The following is a 26,810-nucleotide window of genomic DNA, read 5'->3' as shown; positions in this document are numbered from 1 at the left end:
CTTGATCTGGTTCGTTGTTCATGTCTTACAATAGTGGGGGGGGGGGGGGGGGGGTCCTCCAGGAGTTGTCCCCCTTGTAATCAGGAGATGGTGGGAGCCACCTTAATTTCAGGGCAGGACAAGTCCTTAGACCAGATGACATAAGGGAATCCTGGGTACTGCTTCTGAGTCAGAGGGTCGGTCCAAGACTGTACAGTGGAACAGGCTCCATATTGACCCTAGAAGTAAACCATACAACATTTCACAGCAATATCTGTGTCAAAGGCATGGTATTAAACATTTAATAGAGAACATTTATAATAACTGTTTCAACATCTAATAACAGCCACTACAACTTTTCTGTTGAGATAATGGTGACTGGGTCAGATTCTATTTGTATTTTATGTCTTGTTAACAGCATCAACATCTCATATGGCTTGGGATTTGTATCTTATAGCTTGGATATCTCATTTTTTTTACCTTGATATTTTATATCTGTTGTGACAACTTTGATATCCTTCCTTAAGATCAGTGGTTAGAACAACATTGATATCTGATAGCAAATGCTTTAACACATCTGATATCATACCTTATGATCAGTGATTAGAATAGCTTCCACATATTTACCTTGATATCTGAAGGCAACAGGTACAACACAAATGTTAAAGCTTGGAATCAGTTCATATATTCACTTGGATATCCGCTTAAACAGCAGCAGCGTCGGATATCATACCTCAAGGTCAGTAACAATATTTTCACATTGATATCTCATAGAAACAGCTTAAACTTCTTTGATATCAAAACTTGAGATCAATTGCTAGGACAGCTTTCTTACATTTACCTTGATATCTGATAGCAGCTGCAACATCTCCAATATCATTTTGGGATCAGTGGTTAGAATAGCTACTATATATTTACTTTGATAACTGATATCAGATGCTATATCTCTAATATCATAGCTTATAACCAAGGACAACTCTATATTTATACCCTAATATCAGATGCTACATTTTCTGATATCTAGGGCAGATTCTACATATTTTAATATGATAACAACAGTTATATATCTGATACTATGGTTTGGAATTGGTGGCTATGACAGCTTCAGTTTCATTAATTTGATATCTGATATCAGCAGCTACAACACCCCATAGAATCAGTGGCTTTAGCAGCGTCATTATCATTACCTTGATATCTGCCGCTATAACAGCGATCTCCATGTGCTTATTCTGTCTGTATATATTTTGGACTACTTCTTCACAAGCATCCTGAGGGCTCCGACCCTACAGCAGATTTTTTTTTTTTAAATTTAGAAAGACGGGGCTAGTTTTTTTCCATACAATTTGAATATTCAATAGAACAACAGTCAATATATTCAAATTCAAATCATCGTTAATATTAAGTTACCGTATAACTCCCCCCCCCCCCCCCCCATGTACCTGGGAGATAAGGTGAACAATGTGGAAGGAGGGACAGAACTTTAAGATCTCGTCCCCGTCCCCGCTGCAACAGGCCGCACCCTGGGGGTCTACAGTAGACCAATAAATTCACAGCAAGATACAGCGACAAAACATCATTACTTTATATTTCTCTCCTTACGCGTAAAACATCGATGAAAATACACATATTCTTTTTTTTATTCATAAAAATTCGCCATACGGGTTGCTTTGTAAAATTTGAAACACCTACTTGCATAAAGTCCTCCCCCCGGCAGCGCGCTATCCCCGACCCTGCCGGGGTGTTTCCCGGGGGCACCGCTAGTGGACACACCTGTAAATGCATAATCAAACCTGAAAATCACTTTCTGCGGTGTCGGATTCAAAAGTTATCGTACGTATCCTGGGAGGGGAGATCCTTACCGACAGCGAGATTCCTGTCCTGTCCCACGGCTATCACGCCTAAAGTGTCGTGACCTCCTCCCGGAACCTGTAAGGTCAGCACTCTCTCGGTGTAAATACTAGTTCATGTACATTGTAAATTATACTTTTTGGATTAGACCAAGAATAGAATTACATATTTTTTACTTGAGTATTTTGAGGCGTTGGTGTTTCCCTGGAGATGAACCCCTGACCTTTAGCGAAGAGCCCCGCCCCTTCCCCTGACAGCATACTGTGGGGGCTCCGCTCCATCACTGCCCGAGCCACAGATACAGCGTTAGGTATCCTTGAAGTAAGTCAAGTATGATCTATTTGTAATTAAAGCAATCAGCTGAAGGAAAAACATCCAATATCTGAATGTTCTTTTGCACCGTACCCTCTAAGAGCTGTAACTGCGCCAAATCTCAAGGTAGCCCCATCCATCAGTGCTGCGTCATACTCGCGGTAACCGGCGGAATTCGGGGGCCCGCCCCTCCCCACTATGCAAGGACCGTAAAGCTCGTCTTCCTCAATATCTGCAAAGTTTGGGGGTTTTTTTTAAGCAAATTAATTTTCATTTTTATCATACGATATTATATAAGTGTTCAAAAAACTGATAATATTTTATGTGCATGTATTTTGTATTTTCAACCATTCTATAAAAAGATAATAAACCATGATATATAGGTGTATGTACAACAGCATTAATTGGTTTACTGTTAAATCTCTCTCTCTCTCTCTCTCTCTCTCTCTCTCTCTCTATCTCTCTCTCTCTATCTCTCTCTCTCTCTCTCTCTCTATCTCTCTCTATCTCTCTCTCTCTACACACACACACACTGAAGACAGACGATGACACAAACACATAATGCGGAACATAAAACGACTCCTTGCCTTACCCCCCGGGGCTATCGCTGTAGATCAGTAGATCATGTTCCATGATTGGGACAGCTTATTATTTGTTCCTCGATCTACGCCGGCCTAGGAAGTGATAACACGGCTATCTACACACAGATTGTTCAACGGGATAAAAATTATATATTCAATTGTTGAAATATCTGGCTGGTGCAATAACTTCGGAATATATTTGAAATATAATGAGGAAACTTTGGTGAGTCAAATTTTCTTTAAAGAATTAAGAAATTAAAACCTGTCTTGCGCGATCGCCAGGCATCGGGAAACCCTTAATGACGCATGAATTACATGTATAAGTATTTACAGTATAAATGTATCTGATTGCTTGTCGTTAACTCCTTCGTGCTTGTTATTTATCATATTCTCATTGCGTATCATTTTGCGCAGAAACAGTGTACGTTAGTACTTACGTCCAAGAGTAATTTATCGAACGCATCGTGTGAAATATATAGTTTCTTTTCCGCCATTATTTTTCCCAAATAAATTTTTAGTTAACAAATTGGAAAATGGGTTTCAAATATTTCCCAGGGTAGATTAAAATTTTGGTTTGTTATGCAAGAGACGTAGTTGGTCACTTTCACAACGGGTTTATTCGCTCATCCTAAATTTTCATTAAATGATTCAAACATGTAATTTGGAGGAATATTTGGTGAAAGTAGGCTTGTTTTAGGGGGGAAGGCACAAACAATATGAATAAATGTTTTAAAACAAGTTAAATTTAATATCTTAATATCAGGCAGTCAAGTATTAATGAAACCACAGTATGCATTACCTAAATGTTACTTTATTAATCAGTTAAGACGTTACGGGAAAAGACACGCGGGTTCATTATGAATAAATACATGTAATTGTTGACGTGAACATTTTTTAAAACGTATACATACACATTATGATAAGTTTATACGCTCGTATAGAAGACTACTGGTAAATACAAGAGGCACATACATGTACATGGCATATATCGTCGTACATTTTACAATGGTTAATCATATTATTGGTATTTCTTTGATTTGGTATGAAATACAAACGGATAATAAAAATTTACTAATAAATAATAGTTAGTATGGTTATCGCCCTTATCAGAACTACAGTATCAACAGATCAAATGCCACCAACTCTAGAACCCCATCGTCCGAAGTCCGGCCGCATAATAGGTCAAGCTTCAGGGATACGATTTTTCAGCGGACTTGGATATCATAATATTTAGAGTCCTTTTCTTCTTTATTGGAGAGGTTCGTACATAATGGTCGTGGTTTACCTGTTTACCCTAAATGAAATTATTCTCGTTTGAGAAGTGGACAGGAATAGCCGACATCCGCTATGCCTGCCCGTCTCAAAAGAGAGTTCGCCCTTCCCATGGATCTTTGGAATTTTTTTTCGAGATACAATACAAATCCACAGGTGCTTGTGGACTGGACCGTGCACTACTACCCCCCCCCCCCCTTTCTATTTTTTTTTCATTTTTTTTAAAAATTTCTTTTATTAATTATCGTTAACAACCCCTTATATATATATATATTTATATTCACACTCGTTTCCCCTATATATAAAAATAGGGGAAACGAGTGTGAATATAAAATGCCACAGAGTCGTGATATTTCTGTTATTTTTCGACTGGAGACATATATATATATAAGGGTTGTTAACGATAATTAATTAAAGAAATTGAAAAAAAAAATAGATTGGGGGGGGGGTAGTGCACGGTCCAGTCCACAAGCACCTGTGTACAAATCTAATGAGTTCAAAATTTGTTCAGATGAAATCCTATTACATGTAACAGCAGGTTTTTCTGTCCCTGTCGTGTAATGCGAAAATGAAAATAACGGCCCTGTAAAGTGAAAATAGACTCTTGCATGGTTGTTATTTGTAATGCATCGAATTTAATATACATACAATTAATCGTCTTCTCTATCGTGTCCATACAGTTTGTCTGATTCCTGAACATCTCTTCCCCCTGTTTGATAGCATCATAACAAAAACTCCAAGTTCCAACTATGAAGTCCATATGGTATTTTTGTTATTCTAAATAAACCGGAACTTCAAGAGTTACAGGTTTCGATTCTAAAATTTCTAAACCGGAAATGCAGAAAACAAATAAACTGGAGAAGGATCAATAAGATGCTGACATATGTCAAGCCAGGATTTATAAAAGGTTTGTAATTTCTTTATTGTAATACGGTGACTTTTGATTTTACCCCACACCCGCAGATTTACAGACAACAAATCGGCCATTGTACGTGTACCGAGAATTGCGTTTGATCTCCGTCCCCCAATCCTCCCGTGTTTATCGGATTCTGACTAACGTTGTTATCATGATCGTTCCCAGGGTAAATCAAAAGCATGGCTTTTTGAATGACAATACGGTGAACCTTGTGTTGATACAAAAACATCTTCTTTTAATATATCAGTTATTCAGTAATTACTTTGGTATTTGACAGAAATTTTACTGTTTTGATGCAATATGAAATCCTGTGACTATTTTTGTTCTGACAAAAAATATTGAAGATTTTGAAAAATATACGAGAAAATCCATGCTAAAAAGAGACACAATGCTCAAATTATAATATTCATCATTATGTCAAAGTTTGTGTAAGTCCAGTTTGCATGGTGGGATATGTATGCAGCACATTTGGACAATTTTGAATGAAAACGCACATACCTGTAACAAAAAAGTGCAATTGAAATAAATGAAAGGAAATATCCAAGATAACATCATTCACACATCATTTTTCAATCGGAAAAATTCACTGGATCAAGAACATATTTCTTATGGAGATTTATAATAGGGAATGTTTACATCTTTTCTTCATTTGGAAGTCACTCGGAATATACTTCACAAAATTTTCTATGTTATCATCTAGGTCTGTTGCAATATAAAATCCCAGCAGGCATCACATTTTTTAGTCCTGTATTGCAACCTAATAAGCTAGAGGAGGCATTTCAAAAAAAGAAATTTGAGAATTTTTTTTCCCCTTTTGAATGAACATTATTTTAACCCTGAGGAATTTATAAATGTTGAATCAGTGATGAAGCAAAATGTGAATCAAGGATATCTTGGGACAGAGTATAGATAAAATTCTTTAATCTTCTCTCATACTTTTTATGTAACATTGAGTAATTTTGATTTTACAATGTTGTTTCAGCAAATAATTTAAAACATCTTTAAAAGTTACGTTATTTTGTCAGCAACAGGACTTCCATTACAACTGGGATAATAACATTATTTTATTTCATTGGTTCTGATCACAAAAGATACCCTTTAGCAATATAATTTAAATTGAAGTGTAAGAATGCATTTATTTAGATTATAAAAATACATCAGTCATGTTATTACCAATGTGTAAACTACAGATTCATTGAAATTGTTCCCTTAAAATGTCACAGTGCAATACTCGGTTATGTTTGCATATTAATGTATTACAATTTTTAGGATCATATAATTCACTGTTCCTTGAATTTTGACATGTATGCAGTGTATATCTAGTTTGCATTATAGTAAATGAAAAATGACTTTAATATTTTCATTATTTTATCATACATGTAACTTAATGGGTAAAGTATTACCCATTAAGTGGAAATTAATTTTTCAAAAAGTTAGGGAAGATTCGATACAGGCCATCCTGTTATATATATGAATGATATTTAGCTACTTGCTAATTGCATCTTTGTCAGAAAGACTGATTAAAATACATTGTCAATAACGATATGTTTACAGTAATATAAATATGAAAATCAATTAAAAGTTCCATCCGGAGTTGTTTTCAAAATTACACATCAAATGAACAGAATAATTCTCAAGTTTGTCAATGAGAACAGATGTGCCCAGCTTTTAATGTTATAATGTGTTACTTATCATAATGTAATTTTATTTGTCAGGGCTTGCATCCTGTTTCTGCATAAATGATTAAATATGTTACGTGTGACAGACTGTCTCCAAATGTTTTATTCTGAATTGATTAAGGATGTAAGTTGAACAAATTTTACAAGTAAGAAATAAATTAAATTTTATTATATTGGTCACAAATTGATGGAATAAGAATGAATGAAACAGATAGCCTAATGTATTGTAGGTGCATATCTTGCTTTGTAGATTGTGTTGATTGTACAGAAATAATTCTAGCTGAGTGGAGAATATCTCTCCGTGATTAGTGACATCACCATTGTAATTCTCTCTCTGTAGAGACTGGTCGCTGGCCAGCTTTGATATTAATGATAGTAATTACCTGTAGGAAGTCACTATTGAATGACACTCATGCATTCATGATCTGTTATGGAGAAGTCTTTTGCTAACATGATACTCCAGAACATTATTCTGTTTGAATTTTTAGTATTTTACCTACAAATGATAAAACAAAACCTAGAACTGTGAAAAGAGTAATGATAAGATGTATGTTTAATAAACAATCCCAAAACTCCAATTTTATTGTATCTGCAGTAAGTCATAAAATGCATGGATATTTCCACATTAGATGTACCAGGTAATAAACCAAGGTTATGAAGAATGAATGACATGATTGGAATTTATGCTTTGTCCTGCACTTGCGTTTGGTTTGATGTATGTTGTCTAGGAGGAAGCAGTTAGTCTCGGTGGCATTCTTCACCCCTCTGTGTGTTGTCAGCTGATCATCGGTGATGAGTATCTACATGTGAACAGAGACACTATTATTGTCATCTCTGACAGCAACACGCACAAAACATCTGTCGGCCGAACAGTCAAATTCTGCGGCCATTATTCACTCTCTGTCGGGGCAAGGTTCCCGCCTATGATGCTTTTTGTAGAGGGGTCAGAATTTGGGCAATGTTCAGGAAAGACTCTATCAGAAGTTACCTGTATGTTAGCTGTCGAGTACAGGTGTATATATTCACTCAAAGCTAGATCATCTGCCTGTTGATGTGTACCTCTCTCTTTTATCTGCACTCTTAATCATCTTTGTTCTCTAGGAGGGAGATAATGAGCTCTGCTGGGTTTTAAATGTTCCTGAGGCAATCTGACTCCAATTTGCTTCAAGGAATTATTAATTATTCTATTTGTGATTAACATGAAACTGGGAGAATAACTGAGGTATCATGATAGAAATGATGAAATGTCAATGAAAACAAATACCTTTGATTTAAAAAAATGATTTATGGATAGGTTTTGTGTTTAAAGTTGATTTGAACTGAATATAAATCGCGACTTTTTAGACTGATCAGTACAAATGTATTGAGACTAGGGGCTTTCAATGAAGGGAGCCAGAAGGCAATTTAAACTATTTTAATGATGGGAATTAGCCGCATCAAATTTTAAGTCTCTTTGAACGAGTTAATTATCTTTTGATTTTTAAATTGTTACAACACCTGGATACTCCCTGCAGTATGAGCTATAACGATGATCCTAATCTTGTCTTTTGTTTTTCCAGGTAGTGAGGTTGTAATGCAAGTGTGATAGCGAGTGAAATGGACTGACTAGCTGGAGCCTGTGTGTTGTCCTTGACATCAGCTCACCATGACTACCATGACATTGTTTCGTAGTGTAACCTTGACCCTTGTGGTCTGGATTATCTTTGTGTGTTCTGTTGTAAAATCACAAACTCTGACACAAAAGTTGGATTTATTAATGAGAAATGCATCTGTAACTATGGTAAGTGCTAGAATTCAAAGTATGGTTTGAGTGTTTTTCCAATGTGACTGAAGAGTTTAGTGGAATTTTTGTAGCTCCAATGGCCATGTTGTTTCACTTTCATGACATATAATCAAAACTAATTAAAGTTAAACCTCAGTTTTGAATGAAAATCATTTCTTTGAAATTCATTTTGCTTAGTAGCTATCAAATATCTGTGAAGAGTTACTCAAAAATTTAGTCCTTTCTAAATCATTTTGCCTTTGATGTAAATTTGAGATGAAAATCGACATTTGTACTGTGATGTTTAATTTCAGAATGATGAATACCTGTGCAGCAGTTATAAACTACCTGCTAATGATCAATATATAGGTAAGTACTAAGGATTGCCAAAGCAATTGTGTGCAAGTCAACAAAACCAATCAAGAAACCCTCAAAACCAACCATTTACTGTTTTGATAATTGTATGAAATAATTCAAATAATTATATTGAAATTGAAAAAAGGAACATTTCTCAATAGAATATCTATAAGTTTATAAAATAGAAATTATAAGTTATGAAATATAATACATGTACTAACAGATTTCTGAAGCAAATCTGTTACAGAAGTACAGTATTTTATTAAAGATTGATCCATCTAAACAAGGAGTGGGTTTATGCTAGATATACCTCAGTACACACTTGAATTGATGTGGTAGTGCAAGGCCGGCTAGGTGTATAAATTCTTGAGATGAAGTGTTCTATTTTAATTTCTGATGAGCTTCTAGCTCCACACAAGTATGGGGGGGGGGGGGCAGGGGTAGAGGATTTCACATTTCAGATTCTGGTGAAGAACAACAAGGTGTACTTATACACTGATTAAGGGTGTGGGTAGATCTCCAGATTACGAGTAGTATCAACCTTGTCTGGGTGGAATTCCTGGTAAACAAGTCGTCCTGATTGGAGCAAATTCCTCCGGTACCAGGGTACTGCTGTAAAGTGGTCGCTCATTGGGACAGGATAGAGGTCTGGGGGTGGGGGATGGAGGATATTGAGATAGTCAGATTTTATTAACACTTAGACAAAGCATTTAGAAAATTAAATATTGATATTTTAGTATAATAAACCTTCCCCTACACTTTAGCAGAAAATTCTACAATGTATTTATTAAGTTTCCATGATATTTACCATAACAACACCTCCCCTCTTTACCTTAAAAAAAGCCCCTAAATATAGTTAAACTGTCTGTAGAGGCTTAGGGCACATGTATCAGAAATGTTGGACTTCTGATATTCCAATCAATTTTTCCTTATCTGATATATTACAACAAGATACCAGTAGACTGGTGTAGTCATATAATTATGGGGTATTTTTTACCAGATTGATGGCTGTCATTTATGTTTATCAGGTTTGAGTCTCACCTTAAGTTAAGTGTACAAGATTAAAGTTGAGAAACCCCTTTTGTCAGACTGTCTATTTTATGAAGATCATTAACAAATATATCCAGCGAGACTATTCCATTAAGTAATATTAGAAGTACAGTTGTATTTTGCATCACCATAATAATCACCTTAGAAAAACAAACGATGACAAAAACTTGTAGAAGATTGGTTGTAGTTCTTATTTTTTCTTCAATCGTCTTTCATTAAAAAAAAAAAATTCGATTAAGGTAAGTAAGTGGTAATTTTACACAAAATTTCATTTCAGATGACAAATTTAACTTAACTTTAAGTGCAATAAATTCTTCTTCTAAACCAGTGATTGCATCAGTGCTTATGATGATCATATTATATTTACATTTCCCAGTGTCTTTGCCTGTGATAACACTACGTATCGATTTTGTACAATATAACCCATAATACAAATGACGCCAAATTGAGGCGCCAGCGGGGTTTGCTTATTTATATTTAAATATTTAATCATACAATGGCTTAAAATTATTTAAAAATAAGTAATAAGGAATCATTCTTTGAATATTATGAGATGATAATTTCAGTCGGGGCGTGATTAAATCTATCATAAAGCCCTTCGGGCTTTATTGGATTTGATAACGCCCCGACCAAAATTATCACCTCATAATACTCAAAGAATCATTCCTTATTTCTTATATAGAGACAAACTAGAGTGTAACAGACAACTGGTTTTAGTGCTCAAATATTGATTTGTAATGTACTTTTTTTTTAAACTGTACTGATAAACAGATTACAGTGTTTACAGTTATTCTAGCAATAAAAGACTGTTTTAAAAGGAAAAGGTGTCCCTAGTAATAAATATTGATACCCAGAAGAAAGACTATAAGGTGCCTCGTATTTTGTAAGAGTGTATTTCTAAAATCATCAGTTCAAAATTACATCTACTAGTGAATGATATTGCTCAATGAATATGAAACAACCTTTAAATGATAAAGTGATTACATTTTTGAGCCATTATATATATACATGTATGTACCTATTTTGGATTAGGAATGCAAATATTTGTAACACCCACCCCCCACCCTCCCACCCAAAAAAAATACCAAACAAACAAACAAAACCAAAAAAACAAAAACTAAAGTAGTTAAACTGTATTTGTTGATGGATAGAAATTGTTTAATCAGAAGTGGGGTACAGATGAACTAAATGCCCACACATACCTGTAGAGATCGGGCCAACTTTGCATAAGAAGCTGGCATTCTGTGGAAGAAGGAGTGATTTTTTTTATATGAAACAACCTTTAGATAATAAAGTGATTACCTGGTACATGTATGTTTGAGCTGTTAGGGTAAAATGGGTTACAAGCTGTAGTGCTGATGGATATAATGGCTTTTTCCTGACCTCGTAACGCGTTACGTGACTCTCGATCTCTATGGGTCTACTTAGACCAAGCAATCTCTGAGCCTTTGCTGTATGACAAGATGTCTTTAGAGGACCAGCAGTGATGGGAATCAATAGTTATCATCGTCCACTAATTGTCACTTGGAGTTTCCCTGTAATATCCTGTTCATACATATGGATGACCCGCTGCGACTCTCACAATATTCAATTAGTTTGTTTTGTCCTCCAAGTATAAAAACATGCACTTCTCAGAATCACTGGCTTTTGACCGAACCTTACCATAGCTGGACAAACGTGTACGACAGATGATACAGGGGCATTATTTACCTGCAGTAGCTAGTAACAGCCTGGATACTTTGTGTGAATCTGTGGGTGGGAATGTTATATTATGATCAACATACAGTGTGGAGCACTTTATAAACTCTAGTAAAGGAGGGGGATGGGGTGTGTTACTGTTTGTAAAGCAAAATAAAGAATTTAGCCTGACCCAAATATAAGACTCCGATACAAAAAAAATAATGTCAGTCATCTCAAGTCACTGGGATCAGAAGACAATTACTGTAAGAGTTCAGCTGACCCTGATCAACTAAGGAGTGTCCAGTTTTATCATAGGCGAGTTCAACAGAGCGAGCGAGAGTTTGCGGGTACAGAGAATTTCGCAAGGGTTCGCTCTGTTAAACTCGTAACAGGAATTATTAATTGATTTATATATTATATATAGTTTACGTATGAAACTTGTAATGTTAATTCATTATAAATGCATGTATGATACTCATGTCTGTATATTTCAGTGCAATATGAAGCTTTAGCCAATGCAGGGACTGCCCACCATATTCTGTTGTTTGGTTGTGATGAACCTGCCAGTTCAGAAGACTACTGGTCAGTGTCTGTCTGTTCGTCCATCTGTCTATCCATATAACTGTTTGACAGAGTACTAAATTACCAAGCATAAAATGTGGAAAATAAAACCATCATCATTTAAGATGCATTATCCATAGCACATATATTTTTCTTCAATTAAATTAGAAATGAGATCCTTATTGTATTCTTGCTCATCTTTTTTGAGAGATAAAAAGTTTATATAAAGGACTATATATGGTTTGAGCCTAAAATGGCCCCCTAAAATGAACATTGTCATTTTACTGTAATTCTTCGTTTTATTTGTACAAATATACATTTGAAGTTTTTTCATAGTTTTCATTTTGATTTTAGTACCCACAATTTAAAAATATGACATCATAAAGTTAACCTTTTCCCGCCATTTTCTCATTTTTAGCATAAAACGGCTTGTTTTTAGGTAGTTTTTCTTTAAGGAAACATTGAGCGACTGCTTGAACAAACAAAATATTTTCACCAAAGATGTATCTATCCAATACTTATAAGTGACAAAAAGTTCGTTCTTGTTCAAAGAGTTGCTCTATGTTTCCCATTCGAAAAAAGATATGAAAAATGTCAATTTTTGATTGATTTTGATTAAATTATAAAAATAGCGTCATTTCTGACATCATATACGGCCAGTGAGTGCATACAAATCAAATAAATGGGTGAAAAACATTTTTCATGTCAACTCTTTTATAAAATAACACAACAAATTAATGTACCTGAATCATTTTAAAAATAGCGAATTTTGGGGGCCAAATTTGACTAATATCATATATAGTTCTTTACTAAAAATACAGAACATTATTTCATATTGATAAAAAATTCATTAATTTTTAACCTCATGTAGCTTCTTGCTTAACTAGTCCTATTTTATTTCACAGGCATTGCGGGCGACTGTGTAAATCACAAGAACAAATTTTATTTGCATGGGCCAAGAATGCCCCTCGTCTTAATCTACCGAAAGGTAAGTAACGAATTGACCTACTGTATGTACCATTTAATGTTCTCTTTACTTTAGTCACTCTAGGAAAGAGTGTAAAAAGTAAAAATTCTCCTTTCTCCAGTAAGCTACTGGGCTAATGCAAGACAATATTTTACTGCTTTAATGCATTTTAATAATTTATATACTAAGTTATTACAGAAGATCATTGGTCTAACCAATTACAAAGATTATATTTGTATATTATTAGAAGTTTTTCGTAGACACACTGTTACCATCAGTGACCACATAAATATAAACCTTGTCTGACGCGCTTCGTTTTTTATCGTTGACAGATGTGGGATTCCATGTTGGGGGACAGACCAGCATTAAGTACATCGTCATCCAGGTCCACTATGTCAATCCTCTCCCACGTAAGTTCATCTCTCCTGGTACACAGCAACACACTTGGAAACCTAACCAATACATAGCAACACACTTGGAAACCTCACCAATACACAGCAACACACTTGGAAACCTCACCAATACACAGCAACACACTTGGAAACCGAACCAATACACAGCAACACACTTGGAAACCTAACCAATACACAGCAACACACTTGGAAACCTCACCAATACACAGCAACACACTTGGAAACCTCACCAATACACAGCAACACACTTGGAAACCGAACCAATACACAGCAACACACTTGGAAACCGAACCAATACACAGCAACACACTTGGAAACCTCACCAATACACAGCAACACTCTTGGAAACCTCACCAATACACAGCAACACACTTGGAAACCTAACCAATACACAGCAACACACTTGGAAACCGAACCAATACACAGCAACACACTTGGAAACCGAACCAATACACAGCAACACACTGGAACACCGAACCAATACATAGCAATACATTTGGAAACCTAACCAATACACAGCAACACACTTGGCAACCTAACCAATACATAGCAACACACTGGAACACCTTACCAACAGACTTTATAATGATCTTTGAAATATCAGTGCTTTTAAGGACATAAAGAATGATCTTGCATATAAAGAAACAACTTTTTGTCATGAATTTCTTCAATTTCTTGACCTGTATTTTCCAAAGCTTCTGGTGATTTCAAAAATATCATTCTGTGATTTTATAGTAGATCTATATCACATGTCATTTGTTATAAAAACAGAATGATTACCCATTGTTAGAAGTGAGTTTCTGTCTTGAACTGGTTCATTACTATTATGGTTGGTTTTTACAGCGGGATCCTTGGACACCTCAGGAATACGACTCTCCATGACCTCTCTCAGGTAGGTCATCAAGTCACATGACAGTAACCGACCAATCAGTTTCAAGCCTGCATGTCTTTATGATTCCTCCATTTGTCAAGCTATGATGGTTTTGTCATTTTTACACTGTCAGTGATTACTAGATGATAAGGGATAGAAGTGTTGGACAGATTTATAGATACATAGCCCTTTGACCACAGAACATTATTCACACAGTCATATAACTCAGTCAGACAGAGTCACCAGATTTTGGGGGTTATGTTTAGTGTACAATCATCCTGATATTCAGTTCTTACTAAGATCTGCTTCACAATCTAGAATTTAACAAATTGAAATAAATCTATTATACATGTATTAAAACTTTCCTTAGACATATTGTAAACTGATTCCTCCATAGATAGTGCCCTGTATTCTGGTTGTTAATGAGTTGTGTTCCTTGTGTTCTGTAGACAGAGGTACGAGGCGGGAATCTATCTATTGTTGGCGTACTCTGTACGAATTCCCAGCAACAGTGTCAGTAAGTAATCGACTTTAAAACTTCATCATGATTACTCACCTATGAGTACAATATATCCTGAATCATCTTCCAGTAATGCGACTTAATTAATATTACATTTAAACAGATTTATGTACATAACTCCTAACAATGATGATGATGGCTTTTTTTTCAGACGTTTTTGCAGACATATCATGCCAGTTTAAGGCCAGTGGACCAATTTATCCGTTTGGATTTAGAACACATGCCCACAGTTTAGGTGAGACCAATACTTGTATTCTGTACAAAACTCCAAATCTGTTTTAATAAAGCTTTATGGAATGACTTATGTTGCAATCCACAAACATAAGCTTCAAGTACCTGTTATGTATAGTCTTGGAATCATTGTGAATCATTGGTTGACTTCCTTCTTTCAGCAGGTTGTATTTGTAGTAACTATCAACTTTGACCTCTGTTCTGTTTCAGGGACTGTCATATCTGGCTATCAGGTCAATAACACATACAATCTAATCGGCAAGGGGAATCCCCAGTGGCCACAAGCCTTCTATCCAGTGGAGAACAAAGTTGTCATCCAGAGAGACGACTACTTGGTAAGGGAGATTTCTGACCCAATGTCACAACCCAACTTGTGGCAAATCTTCAATACTACTTACATGTTACTGATATCAAATGTGACCTTCACCTTGTCTTCTGTAGGTTGGGCGATGTACATATAACTCCACAGGTAGAAACAGAACAACCTATATAGGGTAAGTCAATCCTTCACTTCGGCTGTCGGATGATGATTCTAGCTGGATTGCTGCGGTATATAGTCTGTATTGCTCTCTTTATATTCAGGGCCTCCCACAATGATGAGATGTGTAACTTCTACATCATGTACTACGCTGACAGAAACACGCGGCTCCAGTACCACTCCTGCGCAGGCAACAACAACCCAAGGCTGATTCAGAAGCTGCCAGCTTACTCCTACCAACAGCTGCCTCCTAACCCTTTACTGGAGATGGCTGCCCATGGCCCCAGCGGTCACATGGGAGACCCCGAGGGTCACAGTCCTAGCCCTATAGTGACTGCTGCCCCTGTTACCATGGCACCCACACCAGCTCCTACACAGGCCCCGACTAAACCCACCACAAGGAAACCAGAAACAGGTAATAGTCAAGTGTATTTGTCTGATGATATGCCGTGGGATTTTACTCGACAGGAAAGGGAGGGGCAAGGGGTATACCCCAGGGATTACGCTCCGGATTATTCTGAGTTTTACGATGAGGTTGAAAGTCAAAGGGGAAGGAAAAAGTACCCAAAGCAGGACTATGGTCGCCATAGATACAACCAGCAGGACTATGATGATTACTATGACTCGGGTCTGGGTCAGAATCAAAACACAGGTCGGGATGGGCGGTATCAGGGGAGTTCAAGGACAAACAACAACCACAGTGGTCAAGGTCAAGTATTTAACAGGAATAGAAACCGGGTGGGAGGTCGGAGACGCCCACACAAACACAAGGACAATCCATACCAACCAGACAACTCCCTGTTTAAGGAGGCTTACGCAGTCAGCTTGGAGAAGGGGCAGTCTACAGTGGGCCCCCCTGTCCTGACCCCCGGTCACACCACACCAAGGAGTAAACCCCCCAGAAAACCCCACAGTAAGCTGTCGGTGTTGTCCGCCTCACAAGCTTCAGTTTCTATTTCTTGATGTTGTCTGTGATGCCTGACAGCTATTTTCTTTCTTTTGTGTTTTGTTATTATTTTTCCGTAGAAGTTGATGCTTTATTGTTATCTGCCCTTTTTTCACAGAGATAGACATTACATATTAACACCCCCCCCCCCCCCCCAGCTTATACCCTTGATGATGTGAGAATGGTTTATCTTAATGCTCGGCAGATTATATACCAAATATAGTAACTAAGAAAAACTTAAACACTGATTTCTTAAGAATCAGATGTTTCTAAGAACTTTTAGAAATGAGTCTTTGGTTTTTATTGATAGGTGTTTTGCAATTGCCTGTTTGGAAAACAAGCAGTACCGTAGTTAACTTCTTGCTGATATTTCTGTCCATCAAAAGTTTGCTTTTCATTCTATAGACTGAGTAGGTAATCCTAATCAGATGTCAAGGACATTGTCCAGGGTCATTAGTCAGTGTATGGATCAGTAGTTGAGGTGAAAAATTAGGGTCAGTTATGAAGGTCAATATTTTAAAGGTCAAATAGTCAGGGTCACATATGAAGGTCAGTAAGCAGGGTCGGATATGAAGGTCAATAAACACAATCAGTTATGAAGGTCAATAGACTGGGTCAGTAATGAAGGTCAATAGGCTGGGTCAGTAATGAAGGTCAATAGGCTGGGTCCTGACTCCTTTGTTGATTCTTGAAAACATCCCTCTCACAGTGCTATACTTCTCCCCTCAGTGACTGAGTGAGTCAACAGGTGCTCTGATCTACATGTTAACATTCTCCTGTTGGGAATTATCAATACTTGGCACATTGGAATCAAAATCGTAACCAAATAAGCCTGACAAGTGCAGAAAACCATGATATATTGTTTCTTTTGTATCTCTGTAGTTAAAAGAGTTTACTTCAGTACGGTACGGTATTTGGAGTTGTTGTTTTTTAGGTATATAAGGAGATCTGTGCACTGACCACATAAAGCTAGTCTGTTTTATGTAATGATAGATAATGAGAATACAGAGACCCCAGGCCCAAATGTCCCTGGGGCACAGATCATCAATCATCTGTGACATGAAGTCACTCAGGTGGAACAGCATTTGTTCCTTGTTCAATACAGTGTAACTGGATGTAAGAAGAGTTTTGATTGGCCAGCTGGAGATGTAACCCTGGTACCTTGTTACACCTAGGAGACACTGTGACGGTAGAGTTTGGGGTGGACTAATGTTTGTTTACAACCAATCTGTTACAATACACCTCTCGTCTACCTATACCTGCCAAAGGATCATGATTCATCGACATATTGGAAATTACAGAATCTATACCTAAACACCCATCCCAAATGAACACCTTTACTGGCAATGCAAACCATTCCTACATAAATTCCATCAAATTAAAAATAATTTGTTTGAATTTCATACTTCGTCCAAAGTACCAGTAAAAAAATTGTTCATTCATATATTTTGTCTACCAAAATATTGAACTTTTGTTTTCTGATGTACAATCAGTTTTATTTCACAATTTACACAAATGTACAAGTATATGTGTATATTGAAGTATATCTAGACATTTTATTGCATGCAGTGTTGTACAGTGTGCCCTTATTTATAAGCATGCCAGTAGATGTTCTGCATACCAGTATGTTTATTTTATTTTCATCAGTTTGTGATAATATCTTGATAAATATAACACAAAACATGGTGACAGCTTTCCTTAATGTTTACTTGCATTGAAATCCTTGTTGTTCTGTGACTCGTCTAAATTTACTATTTATTATACAGTGACCCACCTAATGGACTTTGAGTCGGACTTTGGAGGGTCGTCAAGCGGGGGAAGTCCCACCCCTGGGTCCGAGGTCGTGATTGGTCAAGTTGGGGGTGTGGCTACAGACAAGCAGGGAAATGTCTATGTGTTCCACCGTGGCGAGAGGGTCTGGAACGGGCTGTAAGTATAAGTAGGCCAACTGTTAGAACTAGTAGCTTGGAAAGGTTGAGGGTTTCAGCCCTGTCACTTTTGTAGATCTCTTGGTCACCAGAACTATCATTTGTAGATCCTTTGACTAATATAATGTGATTATCATTTGTAGATCCTTTGACCAGTATCATGTGTTTCAACAGAAGAACAGACCTATCAAGGCCAGCTGTATCGTGGTGTATAACTCGGCTGGGCAGGTCATTCGACAGTTTGGCAAGGACATGTAAGTTGGGTTGTTAAGGATTCCAAACATGGTGGCTCCAACTTGTTATTGGAAATAAGTAAAGAGTAGGAAATTATTTTTTAAGAAAAAACTGTGACAATGTGTTTTGTTCTGTAGGTTTTTCATGCCCCACGGGATAAGTGTGGACGACAAACTGAATGTGTGGGTGACAGATGTTGGACTGCACCAGGTGAGAGATACATACACTGACATTCTTTGTGAATTCAAAAATATCCTGAAAATGATTCCTGGAAATAATTATCTTGTTTATTCAAATAAATTTAATCTCTATAATGTATAGGTCATGAGGTTCCCACCAAATAGTGACCAGACTGATTTAGTCCTGGGCCAGAGGTTCCAGCCAGGAAAGGGGGATAACTTGTTCTGTAAACCTACTGATGTAGAGGTTTTGTCAACAGGGGAATTTTTCATTAGTGATGGGTAAGACTTATATTGCACACTGTTAGTCTTCTTACAAGTTCAGCAATTAGACAACAGGTTCGCCAGTCTATTGTTTTATTTGTTGATTATACTGAATGCTCAGTTCATAGATCTTTTTTTTCTGTAGATACTGCAATTCTCGCATTCTGAAATATGACAAGGCGGGAACGTTGATCAGAGAGTTTGGCTCCAGCAGTATAGCTACATTTGGTAAGAAATCATACATCTACAAGACCATGCAAAGCTTCTATATAATATGTGGAACAGCTGAGCAGATTGCATGGGTTAAGAACTTTCCCTACATAGTGATTTTTCTACTGCTGATTTGATCATTTAGGTCCCAATTTGGACCCTTTCCTCTTGAAAATATTACAGATTTTTTCCCAGTTGAGCCTTTACTTTTTCTTCATAATCTTTTTTGATCAACCCTCTCCCAAAGAAAAAAAATATCAAAATTGTTTTGTTAAGAAAGAGTAAAAGATAAGATGAAATTAGAAGAAATAATTTTGATTTACTTTATAGCTGATTGATAAATACAATGAAACTGGTTTTCTTAATGGGCCGAAATTAGACAATTCAAAATCCATAGGACCCTTTTTATAAAATAAGATAAACCATTGATCACAGCTGTGGGTGATCTTACAGGTACAGCCGAGCCTGGTTCGGGGACCTTCAATGTTCCCCACAGTATGACCTTGGCTGAGGACAAGGGCCTCCTCTGTGTGGCTGACCGGGAGAACGGCAGGATTCAGTGCTTCGACCTGGATGGTAACTTCCAGCTGATGATCCACTCCCCCGAATTTGGTGACCGGATATTTGCAGTATCCTACTGCCGGCTGCATGGAGGTCTTTTATTCGCCGTCAATGGACCGTCGTTATCAGGAACGCCCCCAGTGCAGGGATTTATCATAGACATCAACGACGGTCAACTGATCGAAACTTGGAACGCTAAACCTGTAAGTTGATGTTATTTTTTGAAGCAAATGAATGAAGGAACTCTTCTTGTTGTTTGAATTCACAGTAATAACAAAAACAAAGTGAAATTCAAACCCAGTGACTTTTACCTTTGTGTAAGACTAGTATACAGATGCCGTCACAGCTAGTCCAATCATTTATGATTTCGTCCCAATTGTTAGTACTTTCAATATTTTGATGTGTGTGTGGGGTTTTTTCAGGGACTGAGACAGCCCCATGACATTGAGGTGGATCCCGTTAATCTACGTGTGTACGTGGGGGAACTGGACCCCACCAAGGTCTGGAGGTTCGACATGAAGGCCGATGATGGAACAGGAGGGAGGGGGAACATTATACACAGTGAGTGTCCACAAAGAACAGGGGAGTGTGGTAGCTGCAGATTAGTGGACAGAAATTATGGGTCAAGGTGCTATAAAGCTACAGTTCCCAACAAACCTTGCATTGTAGGGAGTATAAAATTGGACTAGTTTCAAACTACATGTACTTGTTAGGCTGATAACACATTCTGTGCAATTTCTGTACAAATACTTCACAACCTATAGATATGAGGAAATTAGGTTGATCAGTTAAAAACTAGCACAATTTTTTTGGTGGCCATAAAATTGCATTTTTGTGCATGACAGGAACTGTAGCTCTAATGCATATCAACTTAAATTTTTGGTAGAGCTTCAGATCTGTAGCTAGGGGTTGGGGGAACATCATAAGAAAAATTGAACATTGTGTGGGGATGGAAGCATCATTCAATTATTCCCAAATGTTTACAGGAAACATTCACTCGATAATCTACAAGCATATCATCAAGGGAGAGGGACACTAAGTGCATTTTATTACATCTTTAAATGTATACACTGTAGACTCACAAACTGAACTTTATCTTTTAGGTGGCACCACCCCATCTAGTTCTGGAACCACGATCAACGCCACATTTGTGGACACCCAAGAAACGAACAAGAAGTCGCTGACTCAGGAGGAGGAGATAATGCCGGCGATCATCATCGGGGCACTTCTGGTCATCCCGATCATCATCATCATCGTCATTGTCATCGTCATCAGAATCTACAAAAAAGGTGGGCCTCTCATCTGACTGGTGACCAGTGTTCTGTCTGTATCACTGTGTAGCTATACTTAGGGACACCATATCTATTCTTGTATTTACATTGACTCTCTTTACTTTCACTTATTCAATGAAAACATTCTTCAGAATCTTTCAATATCCCTATATTTACATTAGTCTATTTACTTTTATTTATTCAATATAGAAATTCATCAGGATCTTTCAATAACGGTGCTCTACTCAACTAAAGAGTGTTGTATCTATGAATCTCTTAACTTGAATTTCTATACCTTTACTAAAGGACTATTCGTATTCATGTACATGTACACTGTACATATATACATTATCTTTACTAAAAGACCATAGCTATTCATATATATGCACACTACTTTTTACCTATATCTGATTAAATTGAGGAATAATCATAAGAATCTACTGTATAATTATATACCCTCTATATATATGCATACTACTTAATGCCTAAAAATCTGACATTGGAAAGTGTTTTAAAGCCCAAAGAATGCATATTTCTTTGCTTATATTGTGAGAATTTTTATTATCAAATTAACAAAATATGAACTGTCCTAAGTCTGTGAATCTTTAATCATGAGCAAAAACTTCATATATGGCTTCTCTTTTGTCAAAATTTCAGATTGTCAGACACGGAGTGTATCTTTGTCCAGGCTTTGGCCTGGCTTGCTTTCACTGCTTTTGTGTCAGCTGTGGACAGCATTCTCTGTCAACAATGATCTGTGGCCTTTTTTTTTGCATTGTCTGCTTTTCTTATGATAGCTCTTTACTTCTTTGTACACACAGAACAAAAATCTGCACATCATAGCGTTAATCCTGCAGAGCGTATTCAGGTAATTCAATGGGAGACAGGTGTTAACCAATAGAATTCTTAGACTACTAACAAAAAGGGTCAAGGGGATGGACTATGGTTGTTTGGTTATTTTAAAATAAAATTTCACTTACAGGTGTAAAAGGTATTAAAATGTGCATGTGTTTATTTTGGGTGTAGAACCAAGGGAGGATTGCCCTGATGAGTGGTTGATTCTGACTGACCAGGGTTAGGGACCCGGTTGATTGACCTACAGTGTAATAACATGCAGGACTTGAGTTCTGGGGTTATAAAAACTCCCGGGAAAAGTTCAACTGCCTTGTTCTTTATGACTGGGTTCTAGGCGAGACTCTCTTGTGCATTGATGGACGTCTGTCGCGGTCTGACAGATTTATTGATGATTTTAAATGACGGACCAAAGGCGGAGACCTGTTCATCAATGTATAATGATTAAGACTACAGAACAGCTAAAGAGAGATACAAGATCATTATAAAAACATATATTGTAAGAATAATGAGAAAATGACTAATGCTTTGTGTACAAGATTCAAGATTGCATTTTATATGTAAATACTATGTGTATTACATGAATATACCAAAAAAGTTATTTCAGAGATGTTTTTCGAGCTATTGTCTGTAAAATTTAAGCTATTTTTTCTTAAGATTGTTTAACAAAAGAAAAAACAATCAAATAATTAAAGCTAAACACGCTATAATTTGCGTCAATTTTGAAATAAAGGGAAAATGAATGTGTTTGATTACTAATAAAAGTTACCTTTATGCTGTTAATTATAATGCTCAATTCGATCACGTAACAAATATATCAAATATTAAACAAATGTATTTTACTCATTATACATGTATGTATTTCAAATTAACAACTGTTAAGCATATTAAAAATCAAGTTGAATATTTAATTAGGCAAACAATAACGACCACCTAGTTCTCCGCGGACATGCGCAATGAGGTCGGTTTCGCTCTTCCTTCATCAATATTCATGAATAGGTATATTTTCCTGGCAGGAAAATAAACAATTAAAAATCTATATCTTTGTAACGAGATGGAATTCACCATTGTAATTTACAAATTAAGGATAACTTTTATAAGTAGACAAACACATGCGTTTTCAACGTCATTCAAAATTGACGTAAATTATAGCGTGTATAGCTTTAATTGCTCTTTGACCAAAAACAATTTAATGTTTCAACTCCATACCAATTGAAAGAGTTGTGAATAAATGGTTTCCTAAGATTGTATGCATCTAGAATTATTCAATGAAACAGCAGTTATTACAACTTTTCCATGTCAGTTAGTTCTTTTGTAAAACTCACTCAGGTATATAAGCTGTTATTGATATGATGACTTTTGGTGATGGGTACATTGGAATATTTTGATCACGTTAAGCAGTATGTAATGCTGAATGTATCTAGCTTTATATTAAGTTATCTGCTTATCTGAATGTTTACATCAGTACGTTTTTTTGACAGGCCAACACGATTGTTGCGGACGACATCGATCACGGCCCAGGAAGAAATTTAACATTGGTAACTTCCTCACTCCACACCGAGGATTCGACCGACTGAGTCAGGAGGGCAGCGACACAGAATTTGATCCGCTCAACGACGACTCCGACGAAGAGGAGGAGTATTCCATCACGCGAAAGGCTTGAAGATAAGACTAGAGGGTCGTAAGGTGTGGGAGGCTCGGAATCTCAGCTTCTCCTTGCCCTATAGATAACAAGTTGTGATATCATGTAGAATTTTTGTTGTTTTCTGTGATGAATTGTTTTGATTGAGAAGTATGTACTTATTTTATAGCCTAGATGATAAAAGAACAAAAATATGAAAACATGCTTTTTATATGACATGAAATCCATGCTCTCAATGGTCCTTCAGTGCCAGGGTAATGATATTGTAAGGGGGGGGGGCATAAATAAATTAGGTTACACGATGCCTGTTAAATCTAAGAAGCAGAGGGGAGGGTACATGTGTTATACACACCAGCTGTGTCAGTATTTTAATGTCAGATAGGGGAAGACTTTCAGTGTTGTCACATTTAGGGAAGGGTATTGATGTAATGATGTAAAGGGGGGGGGGGGGGGGGGTATGTCATTCAAGTGACGTAGTTTGAGAGGGGGCGTAATAGCTTACAGTTTCTGTGCGTCCTTCACAGGTGTCCAGTTATTGGGATCCCCATTAGGAATTACCTCATTAAACCTGTGAAGTGTTGGCCTAGTCTTGGCTATCAGCCCTACTTTTATTTCTGTTCTATGCATGCATTTTATAGCCATTTTATGAACTGTTTATGACCAATTGGGGTTTATTATTCCCTTTGGCTTCCTTTTTTGTTTTGTAATTTAATAGAACAATATTATATTTTGTTCATAGCAAATAATGTTTTAAATCAATGGGTATTTGATGATGTCGTGTACTTTAAAGGCATTTATTTGATTTTTTACAACACTCTGAAATGCATTATGGTCTCATGTCTGTTATTTTCAGAGCTGGCTATATTATCAACATCTTTTTATACATGTATTTTCTTCATACAAGACAGAATTTTATTAATGATATGTTGATAATTGAATTTGTATAATTTATATTACTTCGTTTTAATTTATTTCATATATACAGATATTTTTCCTTTATATAATTGTTATTTTACTAGTCACATACCTTATCTTGTAGAAAAATCTGTGATGGGAAAGATTCATTATAAAATGAGCATGGCAATGTTGTAACATGTAAGGTCAAGGACATTGAAGTTAATCTATAAGGTCAAGGTCATTCATTTAAACCTTGATCTTTACAAGAGTTACAAGGCATAAAAAAATCAGTTTTCATCAAACTTTTATGAAATATTTTAACAAAGTAAAGTTTGATGTACCCATTTAATTCTCTATTGATATTTTGCGGGTTCTATCCATTTTCAATATATTTTGTTTAATGCGTTACAGAAGTATTACAGAGAAATAATTATTATTCTCAGAGACTGTGTATATTTACTGTACTAGTATATATCATCAACACGTACTTGTGGTCAAAAGTTAGAGAGACTAAGATTTAGTCAGTGTTACATGTGTTCTGTTGTCATGGTAGCGGTCTTCAATGTATTTGTTGTTATTTAATTTATTAACTCTCTGAAGAAACAAGTTTGACAGATTATTTTTATATAAGACAGGAGCATCTTCCCTGATTTGATGAGGCTGTAGGCAGTCACCGAAGGTAGCTGTCCAGCCTCAGTTATACATGTATTGTGTTAACCCCTTGTGTAGGAATATATGTCATTACTGTATATTATGCATCTAAACTTAGTTCATTTCTCTGTATTTATTTGTTCTGTATACAGTTTATACACAGGTACAGTGTGCAATGGACTGTAATAAGTCTTGTTCATATAGGTGTACCATGAACTGTTCTTAAACTTTTCTGTACATATAGTAATATTGTCTTCAGTTTTACATACATACAGAATGTACCATATGTACGGACCGCTCTTACACTTCTGTGTACATTGTGCAATCTTTTATACAGTAACATTTTGCAATGGACGACTTGGCAATCTTTGGTTTGGGACATTAACCACATCATGCTTTCTACTCTGGAGTTGTTTAACACTGTGGAGATTTCTCACACAAGAAACAGTTACCTTATTCTGTTCACCGGGCTCCAACCTCTCCTACTGCCATGTTGTACAGATATCTTCTATTAGTCTCACACAGTCTGTCCTTGTGTGCCAGTATGGGACCGTTCAGAACAGATCTTAATTTATTGTTTAGTTATATGTATCTCATGTTAATTATTTTGTTACTTCTATCATTGTATTGTTTCCTGCAATCCATCTGGATTGGGGGATCTTGTTGCCAAAGTAGAGCTCTGGGCCTGTGGTTCACTAGAGCTGTGGGCCTGTGGTTCACTAGAGCTCTGGGCCTGTGGTTCACTAGAGCTCTGGGCCTGTGGTTCAATAGAGCTCTGGGCTTGTGGTTCACTAGAGCTCTGGGCCTGTGGTTCACTAGAGCTCTGGGCCTTTGGTTCACTATAGCTGTGGGCCTGTGGTTCAATAGAGCTGTGGGCCTGTGGTTCAATAGAGATCTGGGCCTGTGATTCAATAGAGATCTGGGCCTGTGATTCAATAGAGCTCTGGGCCTGTGGTTCAATAGAGCTGTGGGCCTATGGTTCACTAGAGCTGTGAGCCTGTGATTCACTAGGGCTCTGGGGCTCTGGTTCTGTCTCCTGCTACCATTCCATTCAGTGGTGTTGTCTGATCATCAATAAACCAGCCTAATATATAAACCGCCTTTGTCTTGTTACTTTGTTAAGGAGGCGGGGTCTCAACAAATTACCCATAAATTGAAGATTTGACCGTTTTTTGCTATAAACTACTATTTAATGATAAAAATTCCAAGTATTTTAGCTTTAAAATTTGATTATTTTCCTATTTCTTTGTACAGAGTTCTTCTACGAAAAGAGATTGAAATAGTCTTAAGAGAGCTCGATGAATGTGGCCATTTTTAGACTGTATTTATCTCCCTTTGAAGAAGAGCTCTATATTAAGATAAAGAAAAATACCCATATATAAAAGGGAAAATATATGGGGGGTTTTCTAATGAATTATAGTTCATAGATCTCAAAATTTTAGGTAGATCTGGGCTGCGTTTTGCAAAAGAAAATGTGACACGACCAAATTATTGAATGCTTAAAAATTATAAACTAACCAATGTTTCAATAAAATATAATTATAAAAAACAAAATAGTTGTAAATAAATGGTTTTATATAAATTTTGTTCATCAATGAGTATTTCATGAGGGTGGACTATTTACGACTTTGTCGTAAGTTGTTTTGTAAAACGCAGTCCAGATGGTTAATGAGTTGACATCCAGCCTCCTTATTTTAT

The 26,810-nt window shown here is 36.6% G+C and overlaps 2 protein-coding genes across 5 annotated transcripts; one reads left to right on the top strand and one right to left on the bottom strand.

Moving 5' to 3' along the window:
• Positions 1 to 23: 23 nt before the first annotated feature.
• Positions 24 to 6,143, bottom strand: LOC128175957 (N(4)-(Beta-N-acetylglucosaminyl)-L-asparaginase-like). Its single transcript, XM_052841890.1, has 9 exons — positions 4,943 to 6,143; positions 4,641 to 4,769; positions 2,233 to 2,371; positions 2,004 to 2,142; positions 1,839 to 1,905; positions 1,669 to 1,749; positions 1,419 to 1,507; positions 1,167 to 1,262; positions 24 to 218 (listed from the first exon to the last, which is right to left on the bottom strand). The coding sequence occupies exons 2-9, from the start codon at positions 4,750 to 4,752 to the stop codon at positions 81 to 83; spliced, it is 861 nt and encodes a 286-aa protein (XP_052697850.1). The 5' UTR covers positions 4,753 to 4,769; positions 4,943 to 6,143; the 3' UTR covers positions 24 to 80.
• Positions 2,797 to 26,208, top strand: LOC128175949 (peptidyl-glycine alpha-amidating monooxygenase B-like). 4 transcript variants are annotated; one of them, XM_052841880.1, is made up of 22 exons: positions 2,797 to 2,943; positions 8,147 to 8,367; positions 8,664 to 8,718; positions 11,931 to 12,018; positions 12,903 to 12,985; positions 13,297 to 13,374; positions 14,221 to 14,269; positions 14,698 to 14,765; positions 14,920 to 15,003; positions 15,210 to 15,334; positions 15,441 to 15,493; positions 15,582 to 16,390; positions 18,190 to 18,352; positions 18,495 to 18,605; positions 18,723 to 18,795; positions 18,907 to 19,046; positions 19,174 to 19,256; positions 19,692 to 20,002; positions 20,222 to 20,360; positions 20,903 to 21,088; positions 21,892 to 21,938; positions 23,404 to 26,208. In XM_052841880.1, the coding sequence occupies exons 2-22, from the start codon at positions 8,233 to 8,235 to the stop codon at positions 23,497 to 23,499; spliced, it is 2,976 nt and encodes a 991-aa protein (XP_052697840.1). In that variant the 5' UTR covers positions 2,797 to 2,943; positions 8,147 to 8,232; the 3' UTR covers positions 23,500 to 26,208. The 4 variants fall into 4 exon arrangements, with proteins under 4 accessions (XP_052697840.1, XP_052697838.1, XP_052697841.1 ...); XM_052841878.1 differs by lacking the exon at positions 21,892 to 21,938 and having other exon boundaries at positions 2,800 to 2,943; XM_052841881.1 differs by lacking the exon at positions 21,892 to 21,938 and having other exon boundaries at positions 2,805 to 2,943; positions 15,582 to 15,892.
• Positions 26,209 to 26,810: the final 602 nt, after the last annotated feature.

The sequence above is a fragment of the Crassostrea angulata genome, chromosome 3 (assembly GCF_025612915.1).
Source record: "Crassostrea angulata isolate pt1a10 chromosome 3, ASM2561291v2, whole genome shotgun sequence".
Taxonomy (NCBI): Eukaryota; Metazoa; Mollusca; class Bivalvia; order Ostreida; family Ostreidae; genus Magallana; species Magallana angulata.
Note: the sequence above shows the minus strand (reverse complement) of the source record. Positions and strands in the feature narration are given on the sequence as shown.

Excerpts from the sequence above, each read along its gene's own strand:
- LOC128175949 (XM_052841878.1), top strand. The coding sequence starts at position 8,233 with ATGACTACCATGACATTGTTTCGTAGTGTAACCTTGACCCTTGTGGTC. Across the intron at positions 8,368-8,663 it reads GAAATGCATCTGTAACTATG|AATGATGAATACCTGTGCAG; the intron begins GTAAGTGCTAGA and ends GTTTAATTTCAG. Across the intron at positions 15,494-15,581 it reads AACAGAACAACCTATATAGG|GGCCTCCCACAATGATGAGA; the intron begins GTAAGTCAATCC and ends CTTTATATTCAG.
- LOC128175957 (XM_052841890.1), bottom strand. The coding sequence starts at position 4,752 with ATGGACTTCATAGTTGGAACTTGGAGTTTTTGTTATGATGCTATCAAA. Across the intron at positions 1,906-2,003 it reads CAACGCCTCAAAATACTCAA|GTTCCGGGAGGAGGTCACGA; the intron begins GTAAAAAATATG and ends CTGACCTTACAG. Across the intron at positions 1,750-1,838 it reads GGACAGGAATCTCGCTGTCG|GTGTGTCCACTAGCGGTGCC; the intron begins GTAAGGATCTCC and ends ATGCATTTACAG.